The sequence below is a fragment of the Vipera ursinii genome, assembly GCF_947247035.1.
Source record: "Vipera ursinii genome assembly, chromosome: Z".
Classification (NCBI taxonomy): domain Eukaryota; kingdom Metazoa; phylum Chordata; class Lepidosauria; order Squamata; family Viperidae; genus Vipera; species Vipera ursinii.
In genome coordinates, this window is record NC_139517.1 from 15,755,270 (window position 1) to 15,780,931 (window position 25,662).

The following is a 25,662-nucleotide window of genomic DNA, read 5'->3' on the forward strand; positions in this document are numbered from 1 at the left end:
TATAAAAACAGAGATCCGTGTAAGTGTCCTCAGGAAGGCCGTTGAATGTCTTTTTTTTTTAAAAAAAAATCTTAAGGGCACAAATTACTTTTGTCATCTCGGGAGGCTGCTGCTGCTGCTGTAATACTAACGTCTGGAACTTTTAGGAATTATCCCGGTGTTACGGCTCTTCCGCACCAGTGAACTCCCAAGCCAAGCCCGACGAAGCGAGACAAGCGCGTACGGAGCTGTCCGTCGAAGGCCACCGTACCGGCGGCTTGTGGTTTTTTTTTTTGGTTGTTTTTTACGCTGCCAATAGGATTCTGGGCAATGTAGTAATTTGGTGCATAAACCAGATAATCCCATCAGTAAGAAATAATTAACGACTTGCTACAGTACCAGGCAGAATCTGATACCTGTGCTGTCTGCTTCTTTGGGGGGAGTGGCTTCTACTTTTTATTTATTTTATTATATTTATTTTATTATATTTTTATACCGCCCTTCTCCCGAAGGACTCAGGGCGGTGCACAGGGCAATAAATACAAAAACAGGATACAAAAGTTAAAAGCGATTAAATAAATGCCCAAGGTTAAAACAATAATTAAGACGTATTAAAACCCCAACCCAATTTTAATCTAATCTGACCCCAAAAACATGTTTAGTTTTTAAAATGTATTTGTTAATTTGTGCCAAAGTGCCAGTTTGTATCGACTATCTATGTCTTTCTAAATATGGACTTTCTATCTGTGTTAGGAAGTCCACATTTTGGATAGAGAGGACCATAAATTTGAAAGAGGGATAAAAGAATCCATCTGTGTTAGAATTGAACACCGCTCCCTCAACAGGGCACCGATAAACCCCAAGTGGCCTCAAAGGCCAGAGTGCTAAGGACGAGATGACTGCAAATCCTTACACACACACACACACACACACACACACACACACACACACACACACACACACACACGCTCGCTCACTTTCAAAACCTATCTTTACATTCCCTCACCATCCAGTCTCAACTGTCAGTACCTATCCTTCCATCTCCCCACCATCAGAATTGATAAAAGCTTCTTGGATGAGAAGCGAAATGTTTTCTTCTTCTTCCTCAAGAAAAAAACAGTGCCTTTTTTAAAAAAAAAAAGCATCTTTGAGACATACTGACATTGAATACACATGCAGTATTCCAAATAAAATGTTTACACTGATTAAAAACAACAGCGTTATGTTGTGTATCCCTGACTTTCTTGTAAGCACAGTTTTAGTACTCTGTCCTCCCTTCTTCAAATTTGCTGATTTATTCTACAGCATTTTAAAAATATTTTTTGTATTTAAGCCATTGTGCAAATGCACATTCATATTGAAACAGTATGTCTGTGTAAAGAGGAAACAAATAGATTAAAATCCCTGGGGTGAATTATTCAGGCTTCAACTCACTGTAGTTAAATAATGCCTGTCATGTACAGGTAATCCTTCTTTATTGACCACAGTTGGGACTGGCAACAATCATTAAGCAAAGTGGTCACTAAATGAATCTACTACTGTGCGTAAGATCTTACTTTAGTTTCTTTTCCTTTACAGACCTTTAAAGGCCTTTACAGTCACAAAGTTACTTTGTTATCACTAATGTCATCATTGATGTAACTGTGAATGGTCTTTGAAACAAGAACTTCCTGAATTGCTACGGTGAAAATGAATATATTACCAAAAATATTATTTTTATTTCAAACGATACCTATAAAATTGAAGAAAAAATTCTTTGAAGATTTAAACTCTCTAATTCAAAAATTTATCTGGCAAGGGGAGAAAGCTGGAATTAAATTGAAAATGTTACAAGAAGCCAAGGGAAATGGAGGCTTTGGTTTGCCAGATTGGGTTTTATATTATCAAGCATCAGTGTTAACATGGATAAAAGAATGGATAACTCTTAAAACAAAAAGATTGCTGTATCTGGAGGAGCATGACCTACAATTTGGTTGGCATGCTTTTCTATGGTACGGAAAAAATAAAATACATAAATACTTCTAAAACCACTACATTAGAAATGCATTATTATTAACTTGGGGAAAAAATAAAATGTAAAATTTATTTGAAAGTTCCAGGATGGCTTTCAACAATGGAAGCATTCGTGCATCCAAATCTAGTCAGTCTCAATAAAATATGGGCATACAAAGATATTCTAAATTCTGAAGGGAACTTAAAATGCAGGCAAGAGATGGAAAGTCAGGCATCGATTTAACATGGTGGTCACATTTACAAATGCAAGTCATATATGATAAAGATATTAAACAGTATGGATTTTACCAAGAACAGACTATGTTTGATCAGACATTATTAACTTCTGATGAAAAGTTAACTTAAAAATGTACAATTTCTTATTAAATTTCAAAGTGGAAGATGAACAAGTAAAAGACGCAATGATAGTATGGGCAAAGAATTTTGGATATAATAGACTTAGAAGGGTGGCAAAGTTTGTGGGAAAGAAACTATAAATTGACAATGTCAGCTTCATGCAAAGAAAACATATAAAATGTTTTATAGATGGCATGTGCCACCAACAAGATTAGCAAAAATGTTTAAAAACATGTCAGAGAAATGTTGGAAATGTAAACACAAACCAGGTACTTATTATCATATGTGGTGGACATGTATTAAAGCAAGGAGATATTGGATAATAATCCACACTTGGTTAGAAAAAATGTTAGAGAAACACGTAAGACTATAAACCTGATTTTTTTTTACTAGGTATAATGCCAGAAAAACTTGATAAGCAAAGTACATATTTGATTCTACATGTGATAACAGCGGCAAGAATTATATTTGCACAATATTGGAAGAACGAAGAAATACCACCAGAAGAAGAAATAATCAAAAAAATATTAGAATGTGCAGAAATGGACAGACTTACTTTAAGGTTGAAAGAAAAAGAAGAAACAGAATATTTTCAAACTTGGGACCTATTTTATCAATGGTTAGAGAAAAGATTTAGGGATTAGGAATTTAATTTGTATTAGTGAATAAGATACTCAGGCAACACGTTTTTGTTGAATAATTATTATTGAACTCTGTTAAAAAATAATAATAAAACTTTAAAAAAAGAAACAGAGGTGTCAAACTCGTGACGTGACGTGTCGTGACTTTTTTCCCCTTGCTGGAGCTGGGGTGGGCGCGGCTTCCGCGTGACGCATCCGGCCCATAGGCTGGCAGTTTGACACCCGAGTTAGAATGTGCAGGCTGTAAATCTAGATGGAAATATAAATTATGCCAAAATATAAATAAATCAGTTGCTATATTTAACTTTCAGCAGAAGAGCAATGCTTAGATAGCATTTGGAGTTGCCAATAGAGGCATTCCATACTTTCACAGACCCAGCCTGACCAACTAACGTCTATACAGTAACTTTTGACAGGAATCAGTTTTAATGCCATTTAGTTTTACTACATGGCACAAAGAGCCATGGAAAGATACATGCTCGGCATTACAAGACAAGATAGAAAGACCTACACATGGGTTAGAGAACAAACAACAGTATACGATATCATCAAGAGAGTAAAAGAATTGAAATGGAAATGGGCCGATCACATAGCAAGAAGAACTGATGGCAGGTGGAGCATGAAAGAGACCTAAAACAAGACGGATCAGCAACATCAGCAAGCATGGCGGGCCCAATTGGCAAAAGAAAGCTCAGGACCATATTTGTTGTGATTGATTGTCAGCCTGTGCTCCCAGCAGCTGAGTCCGATGAATCTGAGGAGGAGGAGGAGGGGTTTGGAGAGCCTTTGGTGTCAGAGGGAGGCTCTGATGAACTGCAGGACTCTCAGCCTGGCCCCTCCAGTCATGTTCTTCATGAGGCTCAGCTGTGTGAGTACGAGGTGTCGGACTCAGAAGAGTCACAGCTGAATCTGTTCAGAGACGCTGGAAGCAGAAGGCAATCCAGCAGAGCAGAGCAGAGCAAATCAATGAGGCAACTCAGTGAGAGGAGAAGGCAGTGAGAAGCCACACCTTGGGACTGATAATAAAAGGGGAAGGTGTGAGCGAGGCTGGTTGCTGAAGGCAACCGTTTGGAGACATTCTAAGAGAATTCCTGTTCTGTTCTTGCTACTTCTGTTTAACCCCGACCTTCGCTCATTTCGCAGGGATTTGAAAACTTGGCTTTTTCAGCTGTCTGGCCCAGACTGAGGGGTTTTAATTATTTATTAATGGGGTTTTAGTTTAAATTCAGGGACTTAATTTAATTTTAGTTTTAATCAATTTTAACTTTGTATGTATGTATTTTTAATTTTTCCCTGTAAACCGCCCTGAGTCCTACGGGAATAGGGCGGTATACAAGTTTAAATAATAAAATAAATAAAATAAATAAAAACTCTTGTTTGTTGACTCTTGTTTGATAATTTTGATTCATTTATTGAAGGAAATATTCTGTTGCTTTTTTGTTTGAACTGTAAAGAAATTTGGGTTGGGTTTTTCCAGTCTATTGACTGTAAAAAGGAAAAAGGGGTTGTCCCTGACACACAAACAGGGCTGGTCGTAGGCTGGAACAGAACAGTGTTGGCTGGAAACACGAGGAAGAGGTTTTCATCCTGCAGTGGATAGACAATGGCTAAAATGATGATGATGAATTTTACTACAGAGATGAGAACATGCACATAAAAGTCAGTCCGTAAAAAACATAGTATCAAAATACAAAAGCTGCTTACCAATATCAAAAACAATATACACTGTAGCAAGCAGTTGATTCTTGAGAGAATAAATATCAAGTTAGCAAACAAGAGAACAAGAGGTATCCAAACACTAACATCAAACACATATACAAGAGCAACTACGTGGAACATCTAACTCTCTTTTATGTGGAATAATTACAGCCACACCCTTAGGCCGTTTAACTCCTTAAAGGTGCTTTTACTCCATTATATAATATTGTCACCCAAATCAAGTTTAATCTCTAACACTCTTCATGAGCAGAACGCTCTTTTCTCAAAAGCTCAAGGCCACCCAAGTATTTTATAGTCCAGGAAAGGACAAAGCGCTCCCTTGCTCCCAATTCCTTGAATCAAAACAAACAGCAAACAATTAAGCCCTAGAGAAATATGAAGACTAATTCTTTTGACAAGAGGATACCTAGATAGCTCCGAGGGAGGGGCCAACGTGCTGGATGGTGGTGCTCGGCCTGTATTCGTGCTCCAGGCAACACAAATGCTTTGTCTCCTCTATATTTTGTCAGGGAACATGTGGCCATACAAAAGCCAGTGCAGGTGCTCTTGGTGTCATGTGGTTGTGAGCAGTCATGAAGAATTATCATCAGAATCAGTATTATCCAGTGCAGAGTAGAAAACACTCTGGCTTGGCCTCATTTCACAAATATGGATGGGGAGGGTAGCAAGAGCTGAAGAAGGAAGCAGCAACTTTGAGGCCCAGTTCAGACACCTTTGATACCCTGCCCCATATGTGTGCATGACATCTGGTCAGACAATCCTGGGAATGGTGTAACCGTCATATAGGCATTTTTTAAGATCCTGAAATATCCTGGTCTCAGCCATGTTTGTGTCTTGACCTCACCCATGGTGCTTCACCATCCAGCCCACCCAGTCCCCATCACCTCCCCATCTGAGCTGTGATCCCTGTCATCTAAAGCCATTCTCAACCTTTTATTCACCATGGACCCCCTTTAAATATCTTTTGTGGCCACGACCATGGCCACAGACCAGCAAGATTTAACTCATAACATTTTTTCAAGCTTTGGCGGACCCTCTGTGACAACATTGTGTGATGGAGAACAGGCCAGCTGCCCCTTGGACCCTTTGGTCATATTCTAGGACAGTGGTGGGGAATCTATGGCACGGGTGCCAGAGGCGGCACTCAGAGCTCTCTGTGGGCACCCGTGCCATGCCCCGGAGGTGGCAACTGTCCCTCTTCAACCAGCCGCCTGCTTATTCACTGAGGTCCCACGTGGCTGAATGCATCCCGGCATGGCTGGTTTCCCTCCCCCCATCCCGTCCCTCCTGGCCTTGCATGCTCTCCTTTTCCCAGGCACGACCCACTGCATCACCTCTTCAGCTGTTGGCCGACCATCCATCTTGGAGGCGGCTTCTTTGAACTGCTGGCGACAGGCTGAGGAGCCCCAGAGTGTGCCTGTTGAGGGGCCGGCAGCTTGTGGCTACTGATGGACACCGTTGGCCCCCATGCGGTCGCTGGCCTGTGTGCAGGGGCCGATGGTGTCAGGCAGCAGCTGCTCCAGCCCTTGTCTTGCCCCATGGCAATGGCACCCCCACCCTGCCTCGCCTCACCCCACAGGATGAGTCTACCACCCCACCTGCCAGAGACCTCCTGGAGGTCCCCCAACCCTGCCCACCCACCACAGGTGTCCCTCCCCACGAGCAACATTGAGGTGACCACACCCACCCTGGCCACACCCACCCAATCTTCCATGACCACCACACCCACACCCACCCAGTGGGCCACGCCCACCTGGCACCCAGCGATAAGTGGGTTTTGGGTTGCAGTTTGGGCACTTGGTTTCTAAAAAGTTTGCCACCACTGTTCTAGGACATTCCCATGTAAAAGGATTCAGATATGTACAGTAAATGGAATGATTTCCCAAACATGTTTCCTCAGGGTATTAAAAAGTTGTTCTGCAACTGTGTATGCAGAAAAGCATTTCACATTTAATCAAAATCATAGAACTATCAGTTCCTAGTATTGTCTGCAGAGAGCATAATAATTCAAGATCAGAGAAGACAGCATTGGCGGTGGAGGAATCTTGCTGAAAAAAAGAAAATGCTGGAGATTCTTTGTCATGAGCCACTCCCAAATGAAAGCAGCACAAAAAATGGTGCCCAGGTACCTGCTTCAGCTCCTCAAATCTTCTTCCATGGCTGCAGATTATCCAGCTGTATCATTCCCTTGATTTCATACACTCCAACTGTGAGCAGTAGGAACAAGGAGATAGGTAGGACAATTCTTTTAGGAACAATACATTAGCTATTCTGGATCAAAGCCGTTGTACTATAATTAATCCCTTGTTAAGACTTCTATGGTCTATATAAGCAGATGCCATTACCATTAACAACTCTCTCCAGATAGCTGAACTTGTGGAAACACCCTTTATCATCTAAAAATACCTTTATTGCAAGTGTGTATAATTGTAAAATTACACAAATATAAAAATTTCACCTTAATACATTTCTTTTGAAAAGTATAAGCAGCTCCAGGAATGAAAGTGTGAACAAGTGTTTGAAGTGGGTCTTTTTGGAAATTGTTATTGTATGTGGTATATAGTATCAATCTAGCCGTTCCCCCTTACAAATATGTGAGGTTTCTTTCTGTTTTCTGTGCCACTCACACCCTTGAGCGCAAATTTATATATTATTGGGGTGCGGGGATTACATGTTAAGCAGCCCAGGAGCTTTAATAAGTAAAGCATTAAACGTCCTTCAAAATATCCTGATGGGGTCACCCTATGACTAACCAGATGGAGATGAATTCAGCTTGGTGAAGAAGTAATTCTGCTGGCTTTCACGAGAAGGAGGGCTGAGCTGAGCAGGATGCAAGATCTGAGTGGGGTGGATTTGGTTTGAGCAAAACAAAAACTGCAATGCATATTTTTGATTTACTGAATGAGGCAGGGAAGTGTGATAGTTGAAAGAAAATAGAACTGCTCTAGATGTTTGAGATTGTTTCACATTACAGAGGATGGTTAGCTCTTTGGAAAGAAGAAGACACCTGAAATCCAACTCCTTGTAGTAAGGGACAGGAAACTTCTCAAACTCAATGTGTATCTTCTGCTGCTTTGTTGAGAACTAGTAAGATGTAAATGGTGCAAAAGAATAATGTTTTTGTGTGGGTTTTTTTTAAAAAAAAACTTTTATTTTCCAAGTACCTTCCAATAAAATACTTGCTTGGACCAAAAATAATGCAAACACAAATAGGTTCACGTAGAGTTTTCTTAAGACATAAACATATTACCTGAGCAATCATTTTTTCTGGTAGTTAATATATTTGTTTATGTTTTCCAAACTGAAATCCACCCTTTCATACTCAGTGCATACATTTTAGGTCCCATAAGACACAGCCCTATATGCCCTAAAGTTTTTTTTTTCAGCCCAAACATCATGGCTAAAAAAAATCAAACATGCATTTGTTCCTTAAATATGATATTATTTGTGTGCAACATCTCATTTCTTCATTAGTTCACCAGCCCACCTGTACCTATGCATTAGCAAACTAATCTTCGTGTTTCCGTCACTTTTATGTAACAGGTTCCAGCCCTGTAAAAATCTTGTTACATTCCAGAATCTCACCTCTTTGAGCAAAAGGGTCACCGATTTAAGATTCTTCCCCCTTTCAAGAAATCTCACTAAATGTCCAGATATTTATAACATTTAAAGAAAATAAAAATGACAGTGAGAAACAAGGACCACTTAAGCTACAGAATGCGTATTAAAAATTTCTACCAGTTAAAGGACAGAGAATGTGTGATCCACCAGATGTTGTGCGGGTATAAATTCCACTGCCTATATTGTTAAATTTGGCTGGAGTTCTTGGGAGTTATAGTTCCATAATAGCCAGTTGGGTATAATTCCTTTACTTTATGCTATAAAATGGCTGAGGTTTGGACTTCAAACGAAACCCACCACCACCACCAAGACTAGAGAGGAGTCAGAAGTAAAATTTCCAAACTTTATGGAAATAGAGTGAAAGCCAGAAAGGAACCTAACAAAAGAGCGGGTCAGAGCAGTATTTCTCAGCCTCCACAACTTTTAAGATGGATGGACTTCAACTCCCAGAATTCAACAGCCAGCATGTGAGTTAAAAGTCCATCCATCTTAAAATTACTGAGGCTGAGAAACACCGGGTTAGAAGTTAAGATTTGGAGAAGTTTTCTCTTCTCAGAATCCCCTGGTGTTAAGTAGAATAGCCTAGGTCAGGGTTAGGCAACCTTGGTTCTTTTATGACTCATGGACTTCAACTCCCAGAATTCCCAGAGTTGAAGTCCATGAGTCATAAAAGAGCCAAGGTTGCTTACCCCTGGCCTAGGTGGCAATATTTTCAGGATGTCCAAATCGCCTTGTCACAAAGCAGACCAAAAGTAGGGATTTCCCAGTTCAATCTCAGATTACATCCTTCAATCCCCACCTAGTCATGACACACATCAAAATTAAACTTACAGAGTCTTATTTGTTCCCTCAGCCTCCAGGGCCTATGACAGTGTTCCTTGTTGTGGGCACATGGCAACATCACTTTGCCCTCTCATTCCTGCTGCTGGGGGTTCTCTGAAGAAGCACCCTGTTTGCCTTTTGGGGAGCCCTGTTTCCTCTTGGCCCCCAACACTGTTCCCAGCACGAAGAAAACCACAGCTCCCACATGGATGCAGTAATAGACCGAGCTCCAATAGCGAATGGTATCCTCAAAGGTAAGCAACACAAAACCCATACACATGTAGTCATAAGCCCTCATCTTCAGGAACCACTGTATCCAGTCACCCCAAAGTCGCCCAGACGGGGAGAGGTGCCTCAAGAATCCACTCTCCATGGCCGCCTCAGCTGCTAAGCAGAGTGGGATGGTAAGGAAGCTGAGGTAGTACCCAGGATGGATCCCATGCCAGTAGGCCGAGATAAGCATTGTCCAGGCACTCCTGGAAAGAAAAAGAGTCTGGTCAGACCTCTATTCATCCCTGCAAAGAAATCCAAGCACCCACCTATCCCCAAATCCTTCACATGCCTGCTGATCATTTGCAACTCTGCTATGGCTCTTGTTAAATTTAGCTCAGTGTTTCCCAACCTACAGAAGTCTTGGATTTCAAGATCCCGGTCAATCTATGTTGGCTTGAGAACAACGGGAGCTGAAATCGTTATAGAGTCACCAAAGATGGGAAAGGTGTCAACGCTGCTAACATCAGATGTTCTTGCTTTGACAAAAGAGGAAGAAGCAGCTATTTTGTATTTCTCCTTCTGTATCACTTTCAGAGTTAAAGTTAGATAAAGAAGGGAGGGGGAAGGAAAAATATGCATGGGGGATTAGTTAGACATAATAACATAGCAGCAGAGCATTTTCAAGGTTGAATGTAAAAAAGAGGCAGGTAAGAAAGAACTGGGGGTTAAGCTAAGGAGGGAGAACTTACCCTTCAAACTAATTGGAGAATGTGATTTACGACAGCAACAAAAGGAGGGAACTATATTTTAATATTATTGTGCTTAGGGGAGGGGAATCCAGAGTCTGGCTTTAACCAAGCATTGCTGATGTTACAAAAGGGTGATGATGCAACTGTTTAATTTATGAAGTGTCTATACTGCTCATTTCCCCTAGGTCAGCGTTTCCCAACCTTAGGAACTTGAAGATGCGTGGACTTCAACTCCCAGAATTCCCCAGCCAGCTGGCTGGGGAATTCTGGGAGTTGAAGTCCACGCATCTTCAAGTTCCTAAGGTTGGGAAACGCTGCCCTAGGTGACTCACTCAGTCCCATAGTCTTGTAGCATTTATCAAGGAAGAGTCTCACTTAGATTTTCTGACTTATTCCCTCTCTGATGGCAGGTCGCTACTCTCTCTCGTCCCAGATCTGCCCAGTGTTCACCCTGAGCCTTCAAAACAAGCGGCTCCCGTCCCAGAATCCTTGTTTCCACAAGATGATTTCTACAGCCTACTCTCATGCCGATCCAACTGACCACGCGCCTCCAAGTTCACCTTCAAGCCCAGCCTATTACTTCCCCTTGAAAGATTTATTTCTTGCCCTCAACGACACTTTATTTGAATCCGATGTCACTTGACGCACCTCATGACGTAGGAGGGGAAAGGTGCACTTTTGTAGATGTATTGTGCCAACCACCACTGGACAGTCATGTTCCAATAGCGCATGCCATCCTTTACTTTGACACAAAAATCTGTCCCGTGCGGATCAATGTTTTTGATAGTCTCATAATCATAGGCAACACTGGATGCGTCCCCGTCAGCGGATCTGCTTGCAAGAGAAGAGAAAAGCAATTCTTTCATGCATTCTTCATGTCCAGAACTGCTCTAAAAATGTTCTCTGTGTGGGGCTGACCTTAAAAATGTCAATTAGTTTGTTAGCAGAAGGAATCTGCTAGTACCTTTTTAAATGAACCAATTCTGATTGGGATTGTCATAGCAGCTTTCCTCCTCCCGTGTTCATTAATGGGGTAAACCTGCCATCTGTTTTGAACACCTTGTCTTTTGGAAGGCAAAACGGTACTGACACAGACAAAACAAACATCTGCAAATTTATATCCAGCTATTTAGAATCACAGAGTTGAAGGGACCTTGGAGGTCTTCAGGCAGGAGTCTCCATTTTTCATGGGGCGTTTAGCAACCGGTCGTAAGTGCAAACAGGTTGCCATGTGCCTGAAATGTGGTAATGTGACTGTGAGGGGTGGGCGAGTGGGTGCTGTGAAACATTTTACAACAGCCAGAAGTGTTTTACAGCACCATTCTGAGACTGCCATAACTTCAAATGGTTGTTAAACGACTGGTCATAAGTCAGGGACTACCTCTAGTGTCATGGAAAGGTTAGCTCTGTTAAACTAAGTTGTACTCTGTATAAGGGACGCGGTGGCTCAGTGGGTTAGGACGCTGAGCTTGTCGATCGGAAGGTCGGCAGTTTGGCGGGTCGAATCCCGAGTGCCGCGTAACAGAGTGAGCGCCTGTTACTCGTCCCAGCTTCTGCCAACCTAGCAGTTCGAAAGCACGTAAAAATGCAAGTAGAAAAATAGGGACCACTACGGTGGGAAGGTAACAGCGTTCCGTGCGCCTTTGGCATCTAGTCATGCCAGCCACATGACCACGGAGACGTCCTCGGACAAGCGCTGGCTCTTCGGCTTTGAAACGGCGATGAGCACCGCCCCCTAGAGTCGGACCGACTAGCATGCATGTGCGTGCGGGGGAACCTTTACCTTTTACCTTTACTCTGTATTACTAATGAGTCTTTTGTTTGTGATCTTCAGACTTTTTAAAAATAGTAAATGAAGATAGTTGTCTATACAGGTAGCCCTTGAGTTATGACCACAATTGAGCCCAACATTTCTGTGGTTAAGACATTTGTGAAGTGGGTTTTGCCTCATTTTACGACCTTGCTTGCCACAGTTATTAAGTGAATCACTGCAGCTGATAAGTTAGCAACCCAGTTGTTAAGTGAATCTGGCTTTCCCCCTTGACTTTGCTGGTCAGAATGTTGCAAAAGGTGATCACGTGACCTTGAGACACGGCAATGCTCATAAGTATGAACCAGTTGCCAAACATCTGAATTTTGATCACATGATCCTGGGGGTGCTACAAAGGTTGTAACTGTGGAAAACGGTGATAAGTCACTTTCTTCAGTGCCGTTGTAACTTTGAACGGTCCCTAAATGAACTGTTGTAAGTCGAGGACTACCTGCACATATTTGGCAGTAGAACTTAGTTTTTACTTTTGGTATGGTCCCAAAGTAAATTTGCTAACCTAAAACAAAAGGTGCTAGTCCTGCGCAACACTGGATATAGCTTCTGTAAATATGTAGCAGTTTTCAGCAGAACTAACATGCAAACAACCAGTGCTATTTCATTTCTTTCTCACAAGGACTTCAGATAGTGGTTGTACAGGTAATCCCTGAGTTGTGAACGTTCGAAGTTACGCAATAAGTGCTCCTGGCCTAGTGCTTACCAGCAAGTCCCAGCATTAGGAATGTTGCCACACCACGGCAGTCGTTCACCCTTATTAACGACAGAAGTGGCACTGCAACATTCAGCCTGTTTATTTCCTCCCTTCCCTGGGTCTCCCTAGCCCAGGGGTAGGCAACCTTGGCTCTTTTATGACTCGTGGACTTCAACTCCCAGAATTCCTGAGCCAGCCATGCTGAGGGGAAAGGGAGAGGTTTCCAAGCTGAACCATGCTGGCTCAGGAATTCTGGGAGTTGAAGTCCACCAGTCATAAAAGAGCCAAGGTTGCCTACCCCTGCCCTAGGCACTAGGCCTTCAATACTCACCCTGCAAAGAACGAGATCTTTCGTTTTCTTGGCTGCTCCAGGCCTTCAGTGAGTTCGCAGAGAACTGAGGCCTAAAGTAACGCAAGATCACACAAGATCAGTGGCACCAGATCTCATGCTACTGGTCTTGTGTGATCTCATGGTACTTTAGGCCTCTGCTCTCTGCAACAGAGAACGGAACCGAAGCCACGGGACACTTTCGTGTGCCTCAGGAGGCCCGATCCGGGCGTCGGAGGCCTTTTCCAGGCTGCTGCCACCTGGATCTGAGGCTGGGGAACACTTCCACAGCCCTCCAGAAGCCCGATTTGGGCATTGGAGGCCTTTTTCCAAGTTGGTGCCATCTGGACGTGAGGCTGGGGGATGCTTCCACGTGCCTCCAGAAGTCCGATCCAGGCGTTGGAAGCCTTTTCCAAGTTGCCGCTGCTCTGAAATGGGCCTCTGGAGGCACAGGGAAGCATCCCCTGGCCTCAGATCTGGGTAGCAGTGGCCTGGAAAAGGCCTCCAACACCTGGATTGGACCTCCGGAGGTACACAGAAGCATCCCCCAGCCTCAGATCCGGGTGGCAGCAGGAATCGCAGCAGAGAGATCTTTTCAAGGCGAGTTGGGCGGGGCAGGAAGAGAGTGGGAAACATGAGGTATCTTAGTGGGGCACGGAGGCCTTGGGGGGCTGTCCATCACTAGGCCCTCCATGGCCTTCCCCAGCCTGAGATACCGCATGCGCAGTTAGCGAGCTGCGCATTCACCCATGCATTCAATTAATGAATGCGTGGGCGAAAGCAGGGAGTAAATTGCATTCAAGGTACGAGAATCCTTAAGAATGGAATGAGCAGGCTCCATTACATTCATAACTTGAGGACTACCTGTACCTTAGTTTTGGAAGACACAGTATTTTCAGGCAAGCTAAGGGCCAGGAATTAGTCCAATGTTGTGCTACAGGGACCTCAGGTAAGTTTCATGCAAGAATCAGGCCTGAGTTTTAAGTCAGTTACAATCATACGAACCAGAAAGAGATCAGCATCCTGAGAGAAGAAATATATACTCCATTTCCATGCTATAATTAGTACACTTCTTATTTGAGAAGAAACCTCTCTTGACTCCAAAATTGGACTGTAGAACTCAAAACACACGAAAGCCCAATTTGTACATGTTCAATGAAAAATAAAGAAAAGGTGGACATAAAGCCTCTGCAAAGATCAACGTGTCTGTTTCCTTTAAACTGTCCCTACCCCACAAATAAGGGGGAATATTTTAGCGCTGCTATATCTAACGAATTGGTGGTGATTCTTTTGGCGAGAAGTGGCCCCAGGAAAAGCACTTCTTATGAAGCTTGTGGTAACAATTCACTGTTATTAGTGTTGTGTGAAAACCAGAAGTATTTTAGAGAAGGCAGAGCCAAAGGGAAGAGGTTCTTGACTTACCGACTTAAAGGCTCACATTCCACTGTAGGTCCTCCACCTGACCGAGATTTGGCAGTGACTGGATAGGCACCAAAAGCGGCAGCGATGCAGGCGCACTCGGCGCAAAGCCATGCAACATAGAAGCGCATCCGGAAGACGAAGAAGATGGGCACCATATAGAAGAGGCGAAAAGGGAGTCCTCTCTCGTAGAAGGCGTTGGTTCGGACGTAATCAAGGGGGAAGAAGTGGGAGACAACCAGGAAAAATATTCCAAAGATCGGGATCATTCTGGATCTGGAAAGCATTGGCCGCCAGCTAGGGATAACAGAAGGCTCCATCTGGTTCAACCAGTCATGATATGTACGATAGCGATAAAATGGGCCTGGGTACCAAAACAGAAAACAATGAAATGTTAAGATCAAAGAGCAGAGAGAGAGGTATGCCTGAGGAAAAATAAAACAAGGCCAGAGAGAGCATCACACATACACAGCTGAATTAATTAAGTCACTGTTTCCATACCCTGATTTCCTCTAATTGTGTTCACACTATTTCTCTTAATCCAAAGCCAGTATAGGTAGTCCTCAACTTATGATCATAACTGGGGCCAGGATTTCTGTTGCTAAGCAAGGCAGTTCTTAAGTGAGTTACGTCCAATTTTATGTCGTTTTGCTGCGAATCACTGAATGTATTATGTGAAACACAAGCTCATTAAGTAAATCTAGCTTACCCCATTGACTTTGCTTATGGAATTGAAGCCAGCTGAGGCTGGAAATGGCAATCACATGACCCTGGGATGCTGCAACTACTATACACACATAACCCTTTGCCAAGCACCTGAATTTTGATCAAGTGACCATGGGAACACTGCAATGATCATAAGTGCAAAGACCGATCATAACTTTTTTCAGTGCCATTTTGAATCATCGCTGAATGAACAATTGTAACTCGAGAACTACCTGTAATTTAGTGAAAGTTTGTGAGAGATAGCATCCAACATGTTTTGGGGGCTTCTGTTTTGAATAGGCTTGACAGGTTAAGGCTGTGTGTGATTTGGGAAGTACACAGGGATGTGCTAGTTGCACAATTTGATGATTTCCTGCAGATTCTGGCAACAAAAAACATAATGCCTGGTATCTTACTTTTTGCTGTAATTTCCTGCCTTCCTGTTTGCAGCAGCAATATATGGTCATTTCTCATGCAATTCTCACAAAACAAAAAAGGAGAAGCTGTAAAAGTGAAGTGTGTAGGCTAGTAGGAAGAATAGCTATTTTTGTCAGATCAGCAAGGTAGTTTTAAACACACTTCTGCAAAAAATACAAGAGGCCACATGTACACACACTGATCAGGCACAATACCAAGAGCAATAGGTGGCTGACGTGAGAAGCAGATGAGAAGGTAAAAGTGGAATGGGCTTTATCGTTTTCAACTTGCTCTGATCTCTTAACTATCTTTTCCTTTAAAAAGAAATTGTAACAATAAAGAGTAGCTTTTTAGCCCAAGATTTTCTCTTACTGATATTTATACATGTGGTGAGAAGATGCCAACATTTTAAAATGTCCATAAACCCACTGCTCATAAGACTGTCAAAGGGAAGATGCATCACAGGTGTTTATACCTGTAGACATATTTCACTTTCTATTAGCCAGCTCACCTTACCTGTCATAAGCCCCACGTAGCAGTAACAGTAGCACAGTATCTCCACCAACCCCGGTTTTTGGAGGACTGTACCAATCATCGGAGTTTTGGTGAAGGTTGTCACTTCCTGTTTCTTCGCCTGAATGAGTTCTTGTACCTCAATGGCTAAGCTCAGCAGCTGGGAGACAAAAATTCCAGAAAAAAAGAACCTTAATTCCCCTTCAAGCTAAACACCCTTCCTTCCCATTATCCCAAGAATAGCCTGATACCTTAAGAGTGAGCAAAAGTTGCACAGCATTGGTGAATGGTGTTGGCTCTGGATAGTTGAAGTAAGTAACTATGCGGAAAAAAAGTAAGTAGGAAAATGTCCATCCCAGTGTCAGGTGGTGACAAATCCTATTTTTTAAAAAAAGGAAAAAAAAGCAGAGGTTATAATTATTAATCCTTTTTTCTACACCAGTTTCAAAAGCACACATGGGTATCCTTGCATTGACTGTCCCACATAAACTAACCACTCTTCTAACCCACTGTTCTCAACCTTAGCAACTTTTAAGGTGCATGGATTGAAATTCTCAGAATTTCCCAGTCAACCTACAGAGATCATGTGGCGAGTGGAAACCACGTGATCTGTTCCAGCCGAGGCTATTTGAACAGGCTGAATACAAGATTCTGCCCACTTGAGGGTATAGAGAACTTTTAGAAACCAGAAATCCTAACATTAAGATCAGTTTCAAACATTAGAGGTGTCATAATGTGCTGCGTTCGGTTTGGGTTTAGCATGGTCTGCGAAAATAGGGATCGTGGCTTACAGTTTTATGTAAACCAAAAAAGTGTAGCTTGCCACAGTTAAGCAAATCATTGCTTAGCAGAATGTGTGAATTAGTCAAAACCTTAAGGAGCTGCATTTATGCAAGTTAAAAAGATCCAAGCAACATTTATTGCTCATAAAGGCATCATTAAAAACAAGGGAGAGAACTGTCGACCAACAAGGAATCAAGAATATACAGAATAGCTGCATGCAGGTAGCAAAGGAGCCCAGTCTCAGGATGACAAGGAGACAGAACCGATCGTCCTTGAGGAAGAGATTATTTGGGCGATGATCCAACTGCCAATGGCTGTGAAAGTTGGACCATAAGAAAGGCCGAGCGCCTGGTGCTGGAGAAGACTCCTGCGAGTCCCTTGGACTGCAAGGTGATCAAACCGGTCAGTCCTAGAGGAGATCAACCCTGACTGCTCTTTAGAAGGCCAGATCCTGAAGATGAAACTCAAATACTTTGGCCACCTAATGAGAAGGAAGGACTCACTGGAGAAGAGCCTAATGCTGGGAAAGGTTGAGGGCAGGAGAAGAAGGGGACGACAGAAAATGAGGTGGCTGGATGGAGTCACTGAAGCAGTAGGCGTGAGCCTAAATGGACTCCAGGAGATGGTAGAGGACAGGAAGGCCTGGAGGAACGTTGTCCATGGGGTTGCGATGGGTCGGACACGACTTTGCAGCTAACAACAACAACCAGCTGCCAAACAATAAGACTCCAGATTTTGACACTATCCCTGTGGAATTACTGAGATCTGCATCACCCACCATCATCAAATTCGGGAAACTGACACGTAGCCACAGGATCGGAAACAGTCACGTGTTCATTCCACTGCCAAAAAGGGTGACTCTGAAGATTGCTCCAATTATGACACAACTGGTGTCATTGCTTGCATCAGCAAAATTTTGCTTACAGTTATACAACAATGTCCAGCACCAACCATTAGAAGGTAGTCACCAGATGTCCAAGCCGGCTTTCAAAGTAGTTATGACACCCGTAACCATATTGCAAACTTGTATTGGATCGTGGAAAAATCTTGTGAATATCAAAAGACCATTTACATGTGCTTCATCGACCACAAGAAAGCCTTTGATTGTGTTGATCATAAGAAGCTATGGAGAGACCTACAAGATCTGGTCAAGTTGGTGCAATCACTGTAACACAAATCAGGAAGCCACTGTGTGCATACCATATGGAGACACCAACTGTTTTAAGATAGAGAAAGGGGTGCAACAAGACTGCATTTCCTTCCCCTTCTTATTCAACCTGTTTGCCAAAATTATGAGAAAGGTAGACCTTGAAGAATCAAAAATTGGGGTAAAGATTTGTGGAAGCAACATCAACAGTCTTCAATATGCTGACAATACAACTTTCCTCTCAGAAACCGAAGAAGGCCTGGAACACCTGATCAAGAAAATCAAAGTGAGAATTTTGGTCTCTTTCTGAACATCAAAAAGCCCAAGCTCATGACCACTGCAAGGAAGGGAAACATCCAAATAGAAATTGATGATGAAGGTAGAAACTGTGGGAAAAATTCACTTTCCTTGGACCGTAGATAGCTCAAAGTGATGAATGCAGTGGCTGACTATGGAAAAACAAGGACACCAGCCTGGAAACCAAATGTAGATTAGTTCACTCTATTATGTTCCCCGTAGCTACCTATGGTTGTGAAAGTTGGACTTTAAAATAGCAAGACAGGAAGAAAATTGATTCGTTCGTGCTCTGGCTCCTGTGTATTCCTTGGAAAGCAAAGGTGACTAACAAGCAAATACTGGAGCGCATAACACCAGACATATCACTAGAAGTCTCACTTACTTTGACCATGTCATGTGGAGGAATTTACTGGAGAAAGTAATTACCGTATTTTTCCATCTACAAGACGCACCCTTGTATAAGATGCTCTCTGCACCGATCAGCTGTTTGGCAAAGTGCCAAACAGCTGAGCCAGCAAATCTGCAAGTTCAGCTGGCAGAAGATCTTGCCCACTCCTCCCTCCCATTAGTGGCAAGCCCACAGCTGCACCAGGTGGCATAGCAACCCAAACAGGCATGCCCTGGGCTGCAGAGGTTAGCATTATTTTTCAGTGTATAAGACGCACCTGATTTTTGAAGAGGGTGTTTGCAGGAAAAAATAGCATCTTATACACGGAAAAATATGGTATGTTTGAAAGAGTTAGTGGTAAAAGAAAACCAGGCCACCAAAGAACATGATGGCTGGACACCATCAAAGCTGACGCCAGCTGGAGCATAGAAAAACTCAAAGTACTGCAAGATCAGAAGATGTGGAGAGAGTTGGACTCAACTGGAGAACATCATCACCAGCTAAGGAGCTGAGGGTCTTTCTCCAAAATCTGGAACCTGCCTATCTACCTACACACACACAGAAAGAGAGAGAGGGGGAGAGTTGGATTTTAGGAAAATTAGGAAAGTTATAATCCCATCTTTGCTTTTTAAATTCAGCGCATATCTCTGCATCTGTCAGACCATCTTACAGCCACCATATTTGTTAGGTCTCTTTACCTTGGTGAGATATTGATAATAAGCCACGTCCCCAGGATGGTGATAAGGGAGTGAAGGATGTGGATCTGGCAAGTCACCAGAATAAGGACAAGTCCTACAACAGCTGCCCCATATTTTTTGGTCTTTGAACCTATTAAAAAAAAAAGGAACACATTTTTCCTTCGTCTAAAGATGTACACCCTGAACTGTGACTTTGAGGCATATTTTCTTTGCTTGCCTGAATGTACAACCTACCTGGCTCCACAGTTTCTAAGAACCTACATCCAAATAAAACTTATAAAATTGCCTATGGAGATTCGTAATCAGCCAGGTCATGGTTGTCCCAAAGGTGCTTTTTCAAAAAGACAGCGGGACTTTCTTCATTTTTTCCTTTAAAAACGTTTCGCTTCTCATCCAAGAAGCTTCTTGGATCACGGCAAATAGCCAGGAATGTACAACCGTAATGGAATCTGCCCGTTACGGTTGCAAGTCATGATGGTTGTAAAGCAGACCACCTATATGACAGACCTGATTTTACAACCGCTTTTGCAGCACTTGTTAAGTCAATGCAATGGTTGTGTAAAGCAAACCCATTGCTCACTGTGGTTCGTTTTTGCCAAAATCTGGAAATTTCAGTTTTCAGCAACACCGTCATAAAATTAAGTCCCATGTGGCCATGGAATGCTGCAAAAGGCTTTAAATGTGAGTCAGCTGCTGAGTGCCCAACATGCAGTCATTTGACCATGAGAAGGGGCCCTGCGGCTGTTAAAAGTTTGGAACCAGGTCATAACTACTCCTGGGGAAGTCCATCATAACTTGGAACGGCTGCTAAGGCACCGGTCATAAATCAAGGACTACCTGTAATATGCAGATCTCGTGTATTGTTATTTCTCACCATCCCCATTTAAAAGGACTGACAACAGCTCCATTTCACATCCCATCTTCTCAGAGTTCCTTTGGATATGCGCTTCTTACAACCTGCTTGCTCAAACCAGGAAGCCCTTCAAGGTGTTGAGTTCAAGGCAAGGCCTTCTGACATGAACCCTGGGACAGTTTCTTATGAGGTTACCTAGCAGCATTTCCTTCTTCAGGTTTCACACTTACCCACTTTCTTGAAGAGGAAGCCAACAGGTATAGAGACGAGAAGGACTGCCAAGTAGACAATTTCATCAGGTGACATTGTAGCTGGCAAGAAATACAGAATTAGGTCAATCTGCATGGATCAAAGGGAGAAATATTGGAAATATGGAGCACAGGGCAGTGACACCATCTCTGCACTTGATTTTTGAGAAAGAAGGGATATAAAAGGGAAAATAGGAAGCGATCTTGTGGTTTTTGATTGCATATACACATGCTACAGAAAAGTAAAGCAGGTAGACCACCTGAGGTTGAGAACTTGATGACAGGGAAAAGGCATTATTATTTTGATACAAGAGATTAATAACAGATTTAAAAAGGACTGCCCCCAACCTCCATTCATTCCGCCGGGACCTGAAGACCTGGCTCTTCGAGCTCCCTGGCCCAGGCTGAGAATTTTTTAATCTTAATTTTAACTGGGTTTTAATTTTCTCAGGGTTCTATTTAATCTTTTTTAATTTGTTTTAACGTTTGTATTGACTTTCTTTTAAATGCCCTGTAAACCGCCCTGAGTCCTTCGGGAAAGGGCGGTATATAAATCTAAATAAATAAAATAAAATAAATAAATAAAAAAGCAATACTGGCCCAACAAGTATTTTCAGCAAATGTGTGGTTTAACTTAGAGAACCAGTTTTGTCTGATTAAAGCACCAGGCGACTGCGAGTTCTAGTTCTGTCTTAGCCAAGAAAGCCAGCTGCGTGTCTTTGGGCCAGTCGTCTTTCTCTCAGTCCACAACATCAGGCTTGGGCAACAAGCCGATTGGTCAATTCCTTTCACAACCAAGTTGATCAACACTTGGTTGATCCCAGATAAGCAGACGTGGCACTTGTGAGGAAACACTACGAAGTAAAAATAAAAATGTGTGGTCAATTTAATTTGCACTGTGAGATATGGTGTTTATTGACCTACGTCAGGGGTAGGCAACTTTGGCTCTTTTATGACTCGTGGACTTCAACTCCCAGAATTCCTGAGCCAGCCATGCTGAGGAGAAATGGAGAGGTTTCCATGCTGAGCCATGCTGGCTTAGGAATTCTGGGAGTTGAAGTCCACAAGTCATAAAAGAGCCAAGGTTGCCTACCCCTGGCCTACGTAGGCAACAACTAAAGGCCAACTAAGTAACTTGAGCAAGGCTACTAAAGCTTCATTCAAACTGAGGCCTCTTCTGAGACAATCCTCCACTTCTCACCGTAGCCGACAGCTCTCAGGCTGTCTAAATGTTAATCGGGACTCATCATCTTTTTGTAATCATTTATAGTAAACCAGCTGTTGCCAACTTGCTCTGCGAGAGAGGCAAGACTATCAATCTGAATCAATAGCAAATATCACTGTCCCAACTGAGAAAGACTAAGACAAATCAATCAAGACTCAAATGCTGACTGGTTGTCTTCCCCACCCCCACTCCATCTCTGATGCCTCAGATCAGCAATGAAATCTGGCAGTGTTTCTTTTTATCACTTCATCTCCAGGCCTGCAAAAATACAACATCTCCTCTTACATACTTCTGTCTGCTTGGAAACCACTTGGGGTGGTTTTCAGCAATGAATCAGCAGGGTAATAAATTCTGTAATAATAAGGGAAGGGAAAAAGGCATGCTACCAAGAGACATATGTGCTTTTTGAATTATTAGCCTGAAGCATGCTTTTGCCAAGACTGATCATGTTGTATTAAATAGAAAAAGACAATTTAAGGGCTTTAAGAAGAAACATTTCTATTAGTCTTGGACATCTTACTTCTCAGGACTGTTGAAAACATATTTCAGGCATAAACTGCAGACAAGTGGAAAAGGAGAGTGCAGCTAAAAAAAGAAACACATCACAAGTAGTTTAAGACCACACTGTCAGATGTAGCGGTGGTAGCAGCAGCAGAGGATACTAAATGTTAAAGAGTCAGGAAGAATTCAAGAATTCTCTTGAATTCAAGAGAGCAAGAATGAGCATCATTTCCCCCCTTTTTTTGAAATCCTTAAAAATTTGGATTTCCTGCATAACTTCATTCCGAGCTTGTCTACAAAAATCTTTGTTTCTCAGTAGTGGAAAGTGATCACACCCTTTTGGGGGGGGGGAGGGGGAGGTTTCAATATATTTTATTAAAAGTTTTACAAAGAACATAAAACCCAAAACTAATAAAGAATAAAAGTAATAAAGGAAGAAAAAAAAGCAAAAGGAAAAAGGGAATAAAAAGAAATAGAAAGCTTCTGATTTCTTTCGCAGCAAAGTACAATTACAAAATAACCCTTTACTCTGTGATTACAAAAAAAACAAAACAAGCTCTTTCCTACTATTAGAATTACACCCTTTTGCATCCTCTTGCACAAGCCACTCCACCTCTACGTCCAACCTGCTTTTTCCCAGCTGTACCTTACAAACATCTGTCTTCCCAAACTTTTGCTTCTCTCCCCACAGGTCAGACTCCTTGATTTGTGTTAAAAGTAAGGGTGTCACTAAATGTACCCAAGTGGCCAGATCAGAGTTCCAGAGAAACCAAGTTACCTTCCACTCATTTCTACCCTTCTCCAACTAGATAACAATTTGGATGAAGGACAGTTCAGAGGATTCCACACCCTCGTGAGTCAGGCAAACAGATTTTATACACACCCCTTTCTCCAGCTGGTTCTGAAGAACTCAATGTTAAAAAAAAAAGCAAGGAAGAAGTGCCCTGTACAGGCAGAGAACTGTACATAGATAGAGACTTTGTAATAATGCAAGAAAAATGCAAGTTATGGGCCCAGAGGTTAAAGGAAAGCACTGAGTTTGCGTTGCCAAAGGTATGTGTCCAAAGGGGATATTGAAAACAAAATGAGAATTTCCTCTTCAGGTTAAATAGCCACAGAATTTGGAAGAATAGTAGAAGCGTATTTAATAACAGGACAAGCAAAACACTTCAGGGAAATTGTGTGCAATCGTATACATTTCCAAAAGAAATAGAGGTATAGTTTTTATGTCAAAGGGCAATGCATTAAAAATAAGTACAGTATAATTTAAGCCCTGTCAAATTCTTCCTTGCCTGTTTCCAATCCACTCAGAAGGTGCTTCATGTCTCAGATTTATGCCTCTGAGGAGGGAGATGTAGAACACATTTTTTCTACAATACAACAACTCAGTAACATTGGAGGAAAGGGCAAATCTTAGAAAATAATTTCTGAAACAAAATCTTTGATAGCCTGATGTTACTCATGAGGGGTTAAGAGGTTCTGTTTACTTATTTATATCCTGCCTTTATTATTTTTATAAATAATTCAAGGGGTATAAACATGCCCAATACTCCTTATTTATATCCTGCCTTTATTATTATTTTTTATAAACAGCTCAAAGGGGGTAAACATGCCCAATAATCCTTCTACCTCCTATTTTCCCCACAACAAGGTGGGGTTGGGCTTGGGCTTTGCTGAGAGAGAGTGCCCCAAAGTCACTCAGTCACCTTTTGTGCCTACAGTGGGGACTAGAAATGTAGAATCTCCTGGTTTCTAAAAATCTAAAATCGAGATTTAGATAACCTAGAAATCTCGTTTGGTCCTGCCGTTCCTTAAGTAACCAAATTTATATCTCGGATGACATAAAAAACGCTAAAGGCAGTTGTCTGAGCTCTATAAAAATACGATCGCCTGGCTCTTCAAGAGTTGTGCTACACGTTTCAAGGCAAGCACTTCTAGACTAGCTTCCCGCCTCTATCCGGCACCCTCGCCTGTTGCGCTGGATTGCAACACTGGCTGGGGACGAAGGGCATTGTAATCCATCTCATTTGGAGGATGCCGGCAACTTGGAAAGAGCCTGCTTAAATTAATCCGGGGTTGCAACCCTCGCCTAGAAGTTAGGGACCCCCCACACCATTCCCAACCCCAGCGTTAATCCTCCGGGGTTGCTTTCCACTCCACCCCGATCCTCTCTCCCCCCCCCCGCCCCCTTCCTTAAATCTCCCCGTGCCGCGCGGGCAACTCACCCTTGGCAAGGGATCCCTCTCCGCCACGCGCGAGCTGTCCCAAAGGGAAGGTGGCGCGGGGGCACTTTGCAGGGCGGGCAAAAGAGGTCGGAGGGTCTCAACTTCGCACGACATATGCAGGGCGAGGACGAGCAGAGCGAGACCCGCCTCCCCGGCTGGGATCCACACGCTTTGATTGGGGATCTCCCGCTCGCCTGCGCGCCTCCCGGCTTCCTGTCTCTCGCGCAATTGCTTCCTTTGCAAAAGCGAGCGTCTCTCTCTCTCTCTCTCTCTCTCGGGTATCTGAAAGCGAGCGGCTCTCGTGTTTTTTCCCCCTTTCTAAAAACCTCTCTCTCTCTCTCTCTCTCTCTCTCTCTCTCTCTCTCTCTCTCTCTCTCTCTCTCCCCCAGTTCTCCTTTTCGTCCGCTCCCTTCTTCGCCTCGCGGAAACCAGCCGGTGGCCTTTGCTTGCCTTTGCGTATTGGTTCGGCGAGCCGTCCTTCCCACCCGCTCGGCCGTGGCTTAAAAGGTGATTGGTGGATTTCTGTAGCGGGGCGGAAGGGGCTTGAAGTAACGGGAAGGGAAAGGAGTGCCTGGCTATACGGTGAGCATCTTTTCTTGGGGGAAGAAAGAAGGAAAAAAAAAAGGCGCAAATCCGAAAGAGGCTCATAAAGGGGTGGGGGTGGGGGAAACTTACGTTTATAACTTCGCTTTACAGAGGAGAATTCAAGAGCAAGACCAACAAGAAAACTTTACAAAACGCATATTCTAATAAAAAAATAACTGAACTGGGAGCCAACTTGGCTTAGAGCAGGGGTAGGCAACCTTGGCTCTTTTATGACTCGTGGACTTCAACTCCCAGAATTCCTGAGCCAGCCATGCTGGCTCAGGAATTCTGGGAGTTGAAGTCCACGAGTCATAAAAGAGCCAAGGTTGCCTACCCCGGGCTTAGTACATTTCTCCCTCCTGGTCCCATTCTTATGATCTCTCGCAGAGCAAGTTGGCAACAGCTGGTTTACCATAAATGATTACAAAAAGATGATGAGTCCCGATTAACATTTAGACAGCCTGAGAGCTGTCGGCTATGGTGAGAAGTGGAGGATTGTCTCAGAAGAGGCCTCAGTTTGAATGAAGCTTTAGTAGCCTTGCTCAAGTTACTTAGTTGGCCTTTAGTTGTTGCCTACGTAGGCCAGGGGTAGGCGACCTTGGCTCTTTTATGACTTGTGGACTTCAACTCCCAGAATTCTTAAGCCAGCATGGCTCAGCTTGGAAACCTCTCCATTTCTCCTCAGCATGGCTGGCTCAGGAGTTCTGGGAGTTGAAGT

At 43.0% G+C, this 25,662-nt stretch overlaps 1 protein-coding gene across 2 annotated transcripts; it reads right to left on the reverse strand.

Moving 5' to 3' along the window:
* Nucleotides 1-6,620: 6,620 nt before the first annotated feature.
* On the reverse strand, nucleotides 6,621-24,740 carry LOC310650304 (lysophospholipid acyltransferase 7-like). Of its 2 annotated transcripts, XR_014494347.1 has the most exons (9): nucleotides 24,360-24,740; nucleotides 20,391-20,471; nucleotides 19,308-19,437; nucleotides 16,246-16,372; nucleotides 15,998-16,154; nucleotides 14,363-14,723; nucleotides 10,742-10,924; nucleotides 9,141-9,607; nucleotides 6,621-6,895 (listed from the first exon to the last, which is right to left on the reverse strand). XR_014494347.1 is itself a non-coding variant. In XM_083379177.1 (8 exons), exons 2-8 carry the CDS (start codon nucleotides 20,464-20,466, stop codon nucleotides 9,223-9,225), a joined length of 1,419 nt encoding a protein of 472 aa, XP_083235303.1. In that variant the 5' UTR covers nucleotides 20,467-20,471; nucleotides 24,360-24,740; the 3' UTR covers nucleotides 6,923-9,222. The 2 variants fall into 2 exon arrangements, 1 of the variants encoding a protein (XP_083235303.1); XM_083379177.1 differs by lacking the exon at nucleotides 6,621-6,895 and having other exon boundaries at nucleotides 6,923-9,607.
* Nucleotides 24,741-25,662: the final 922 nt, after the last annotated feature.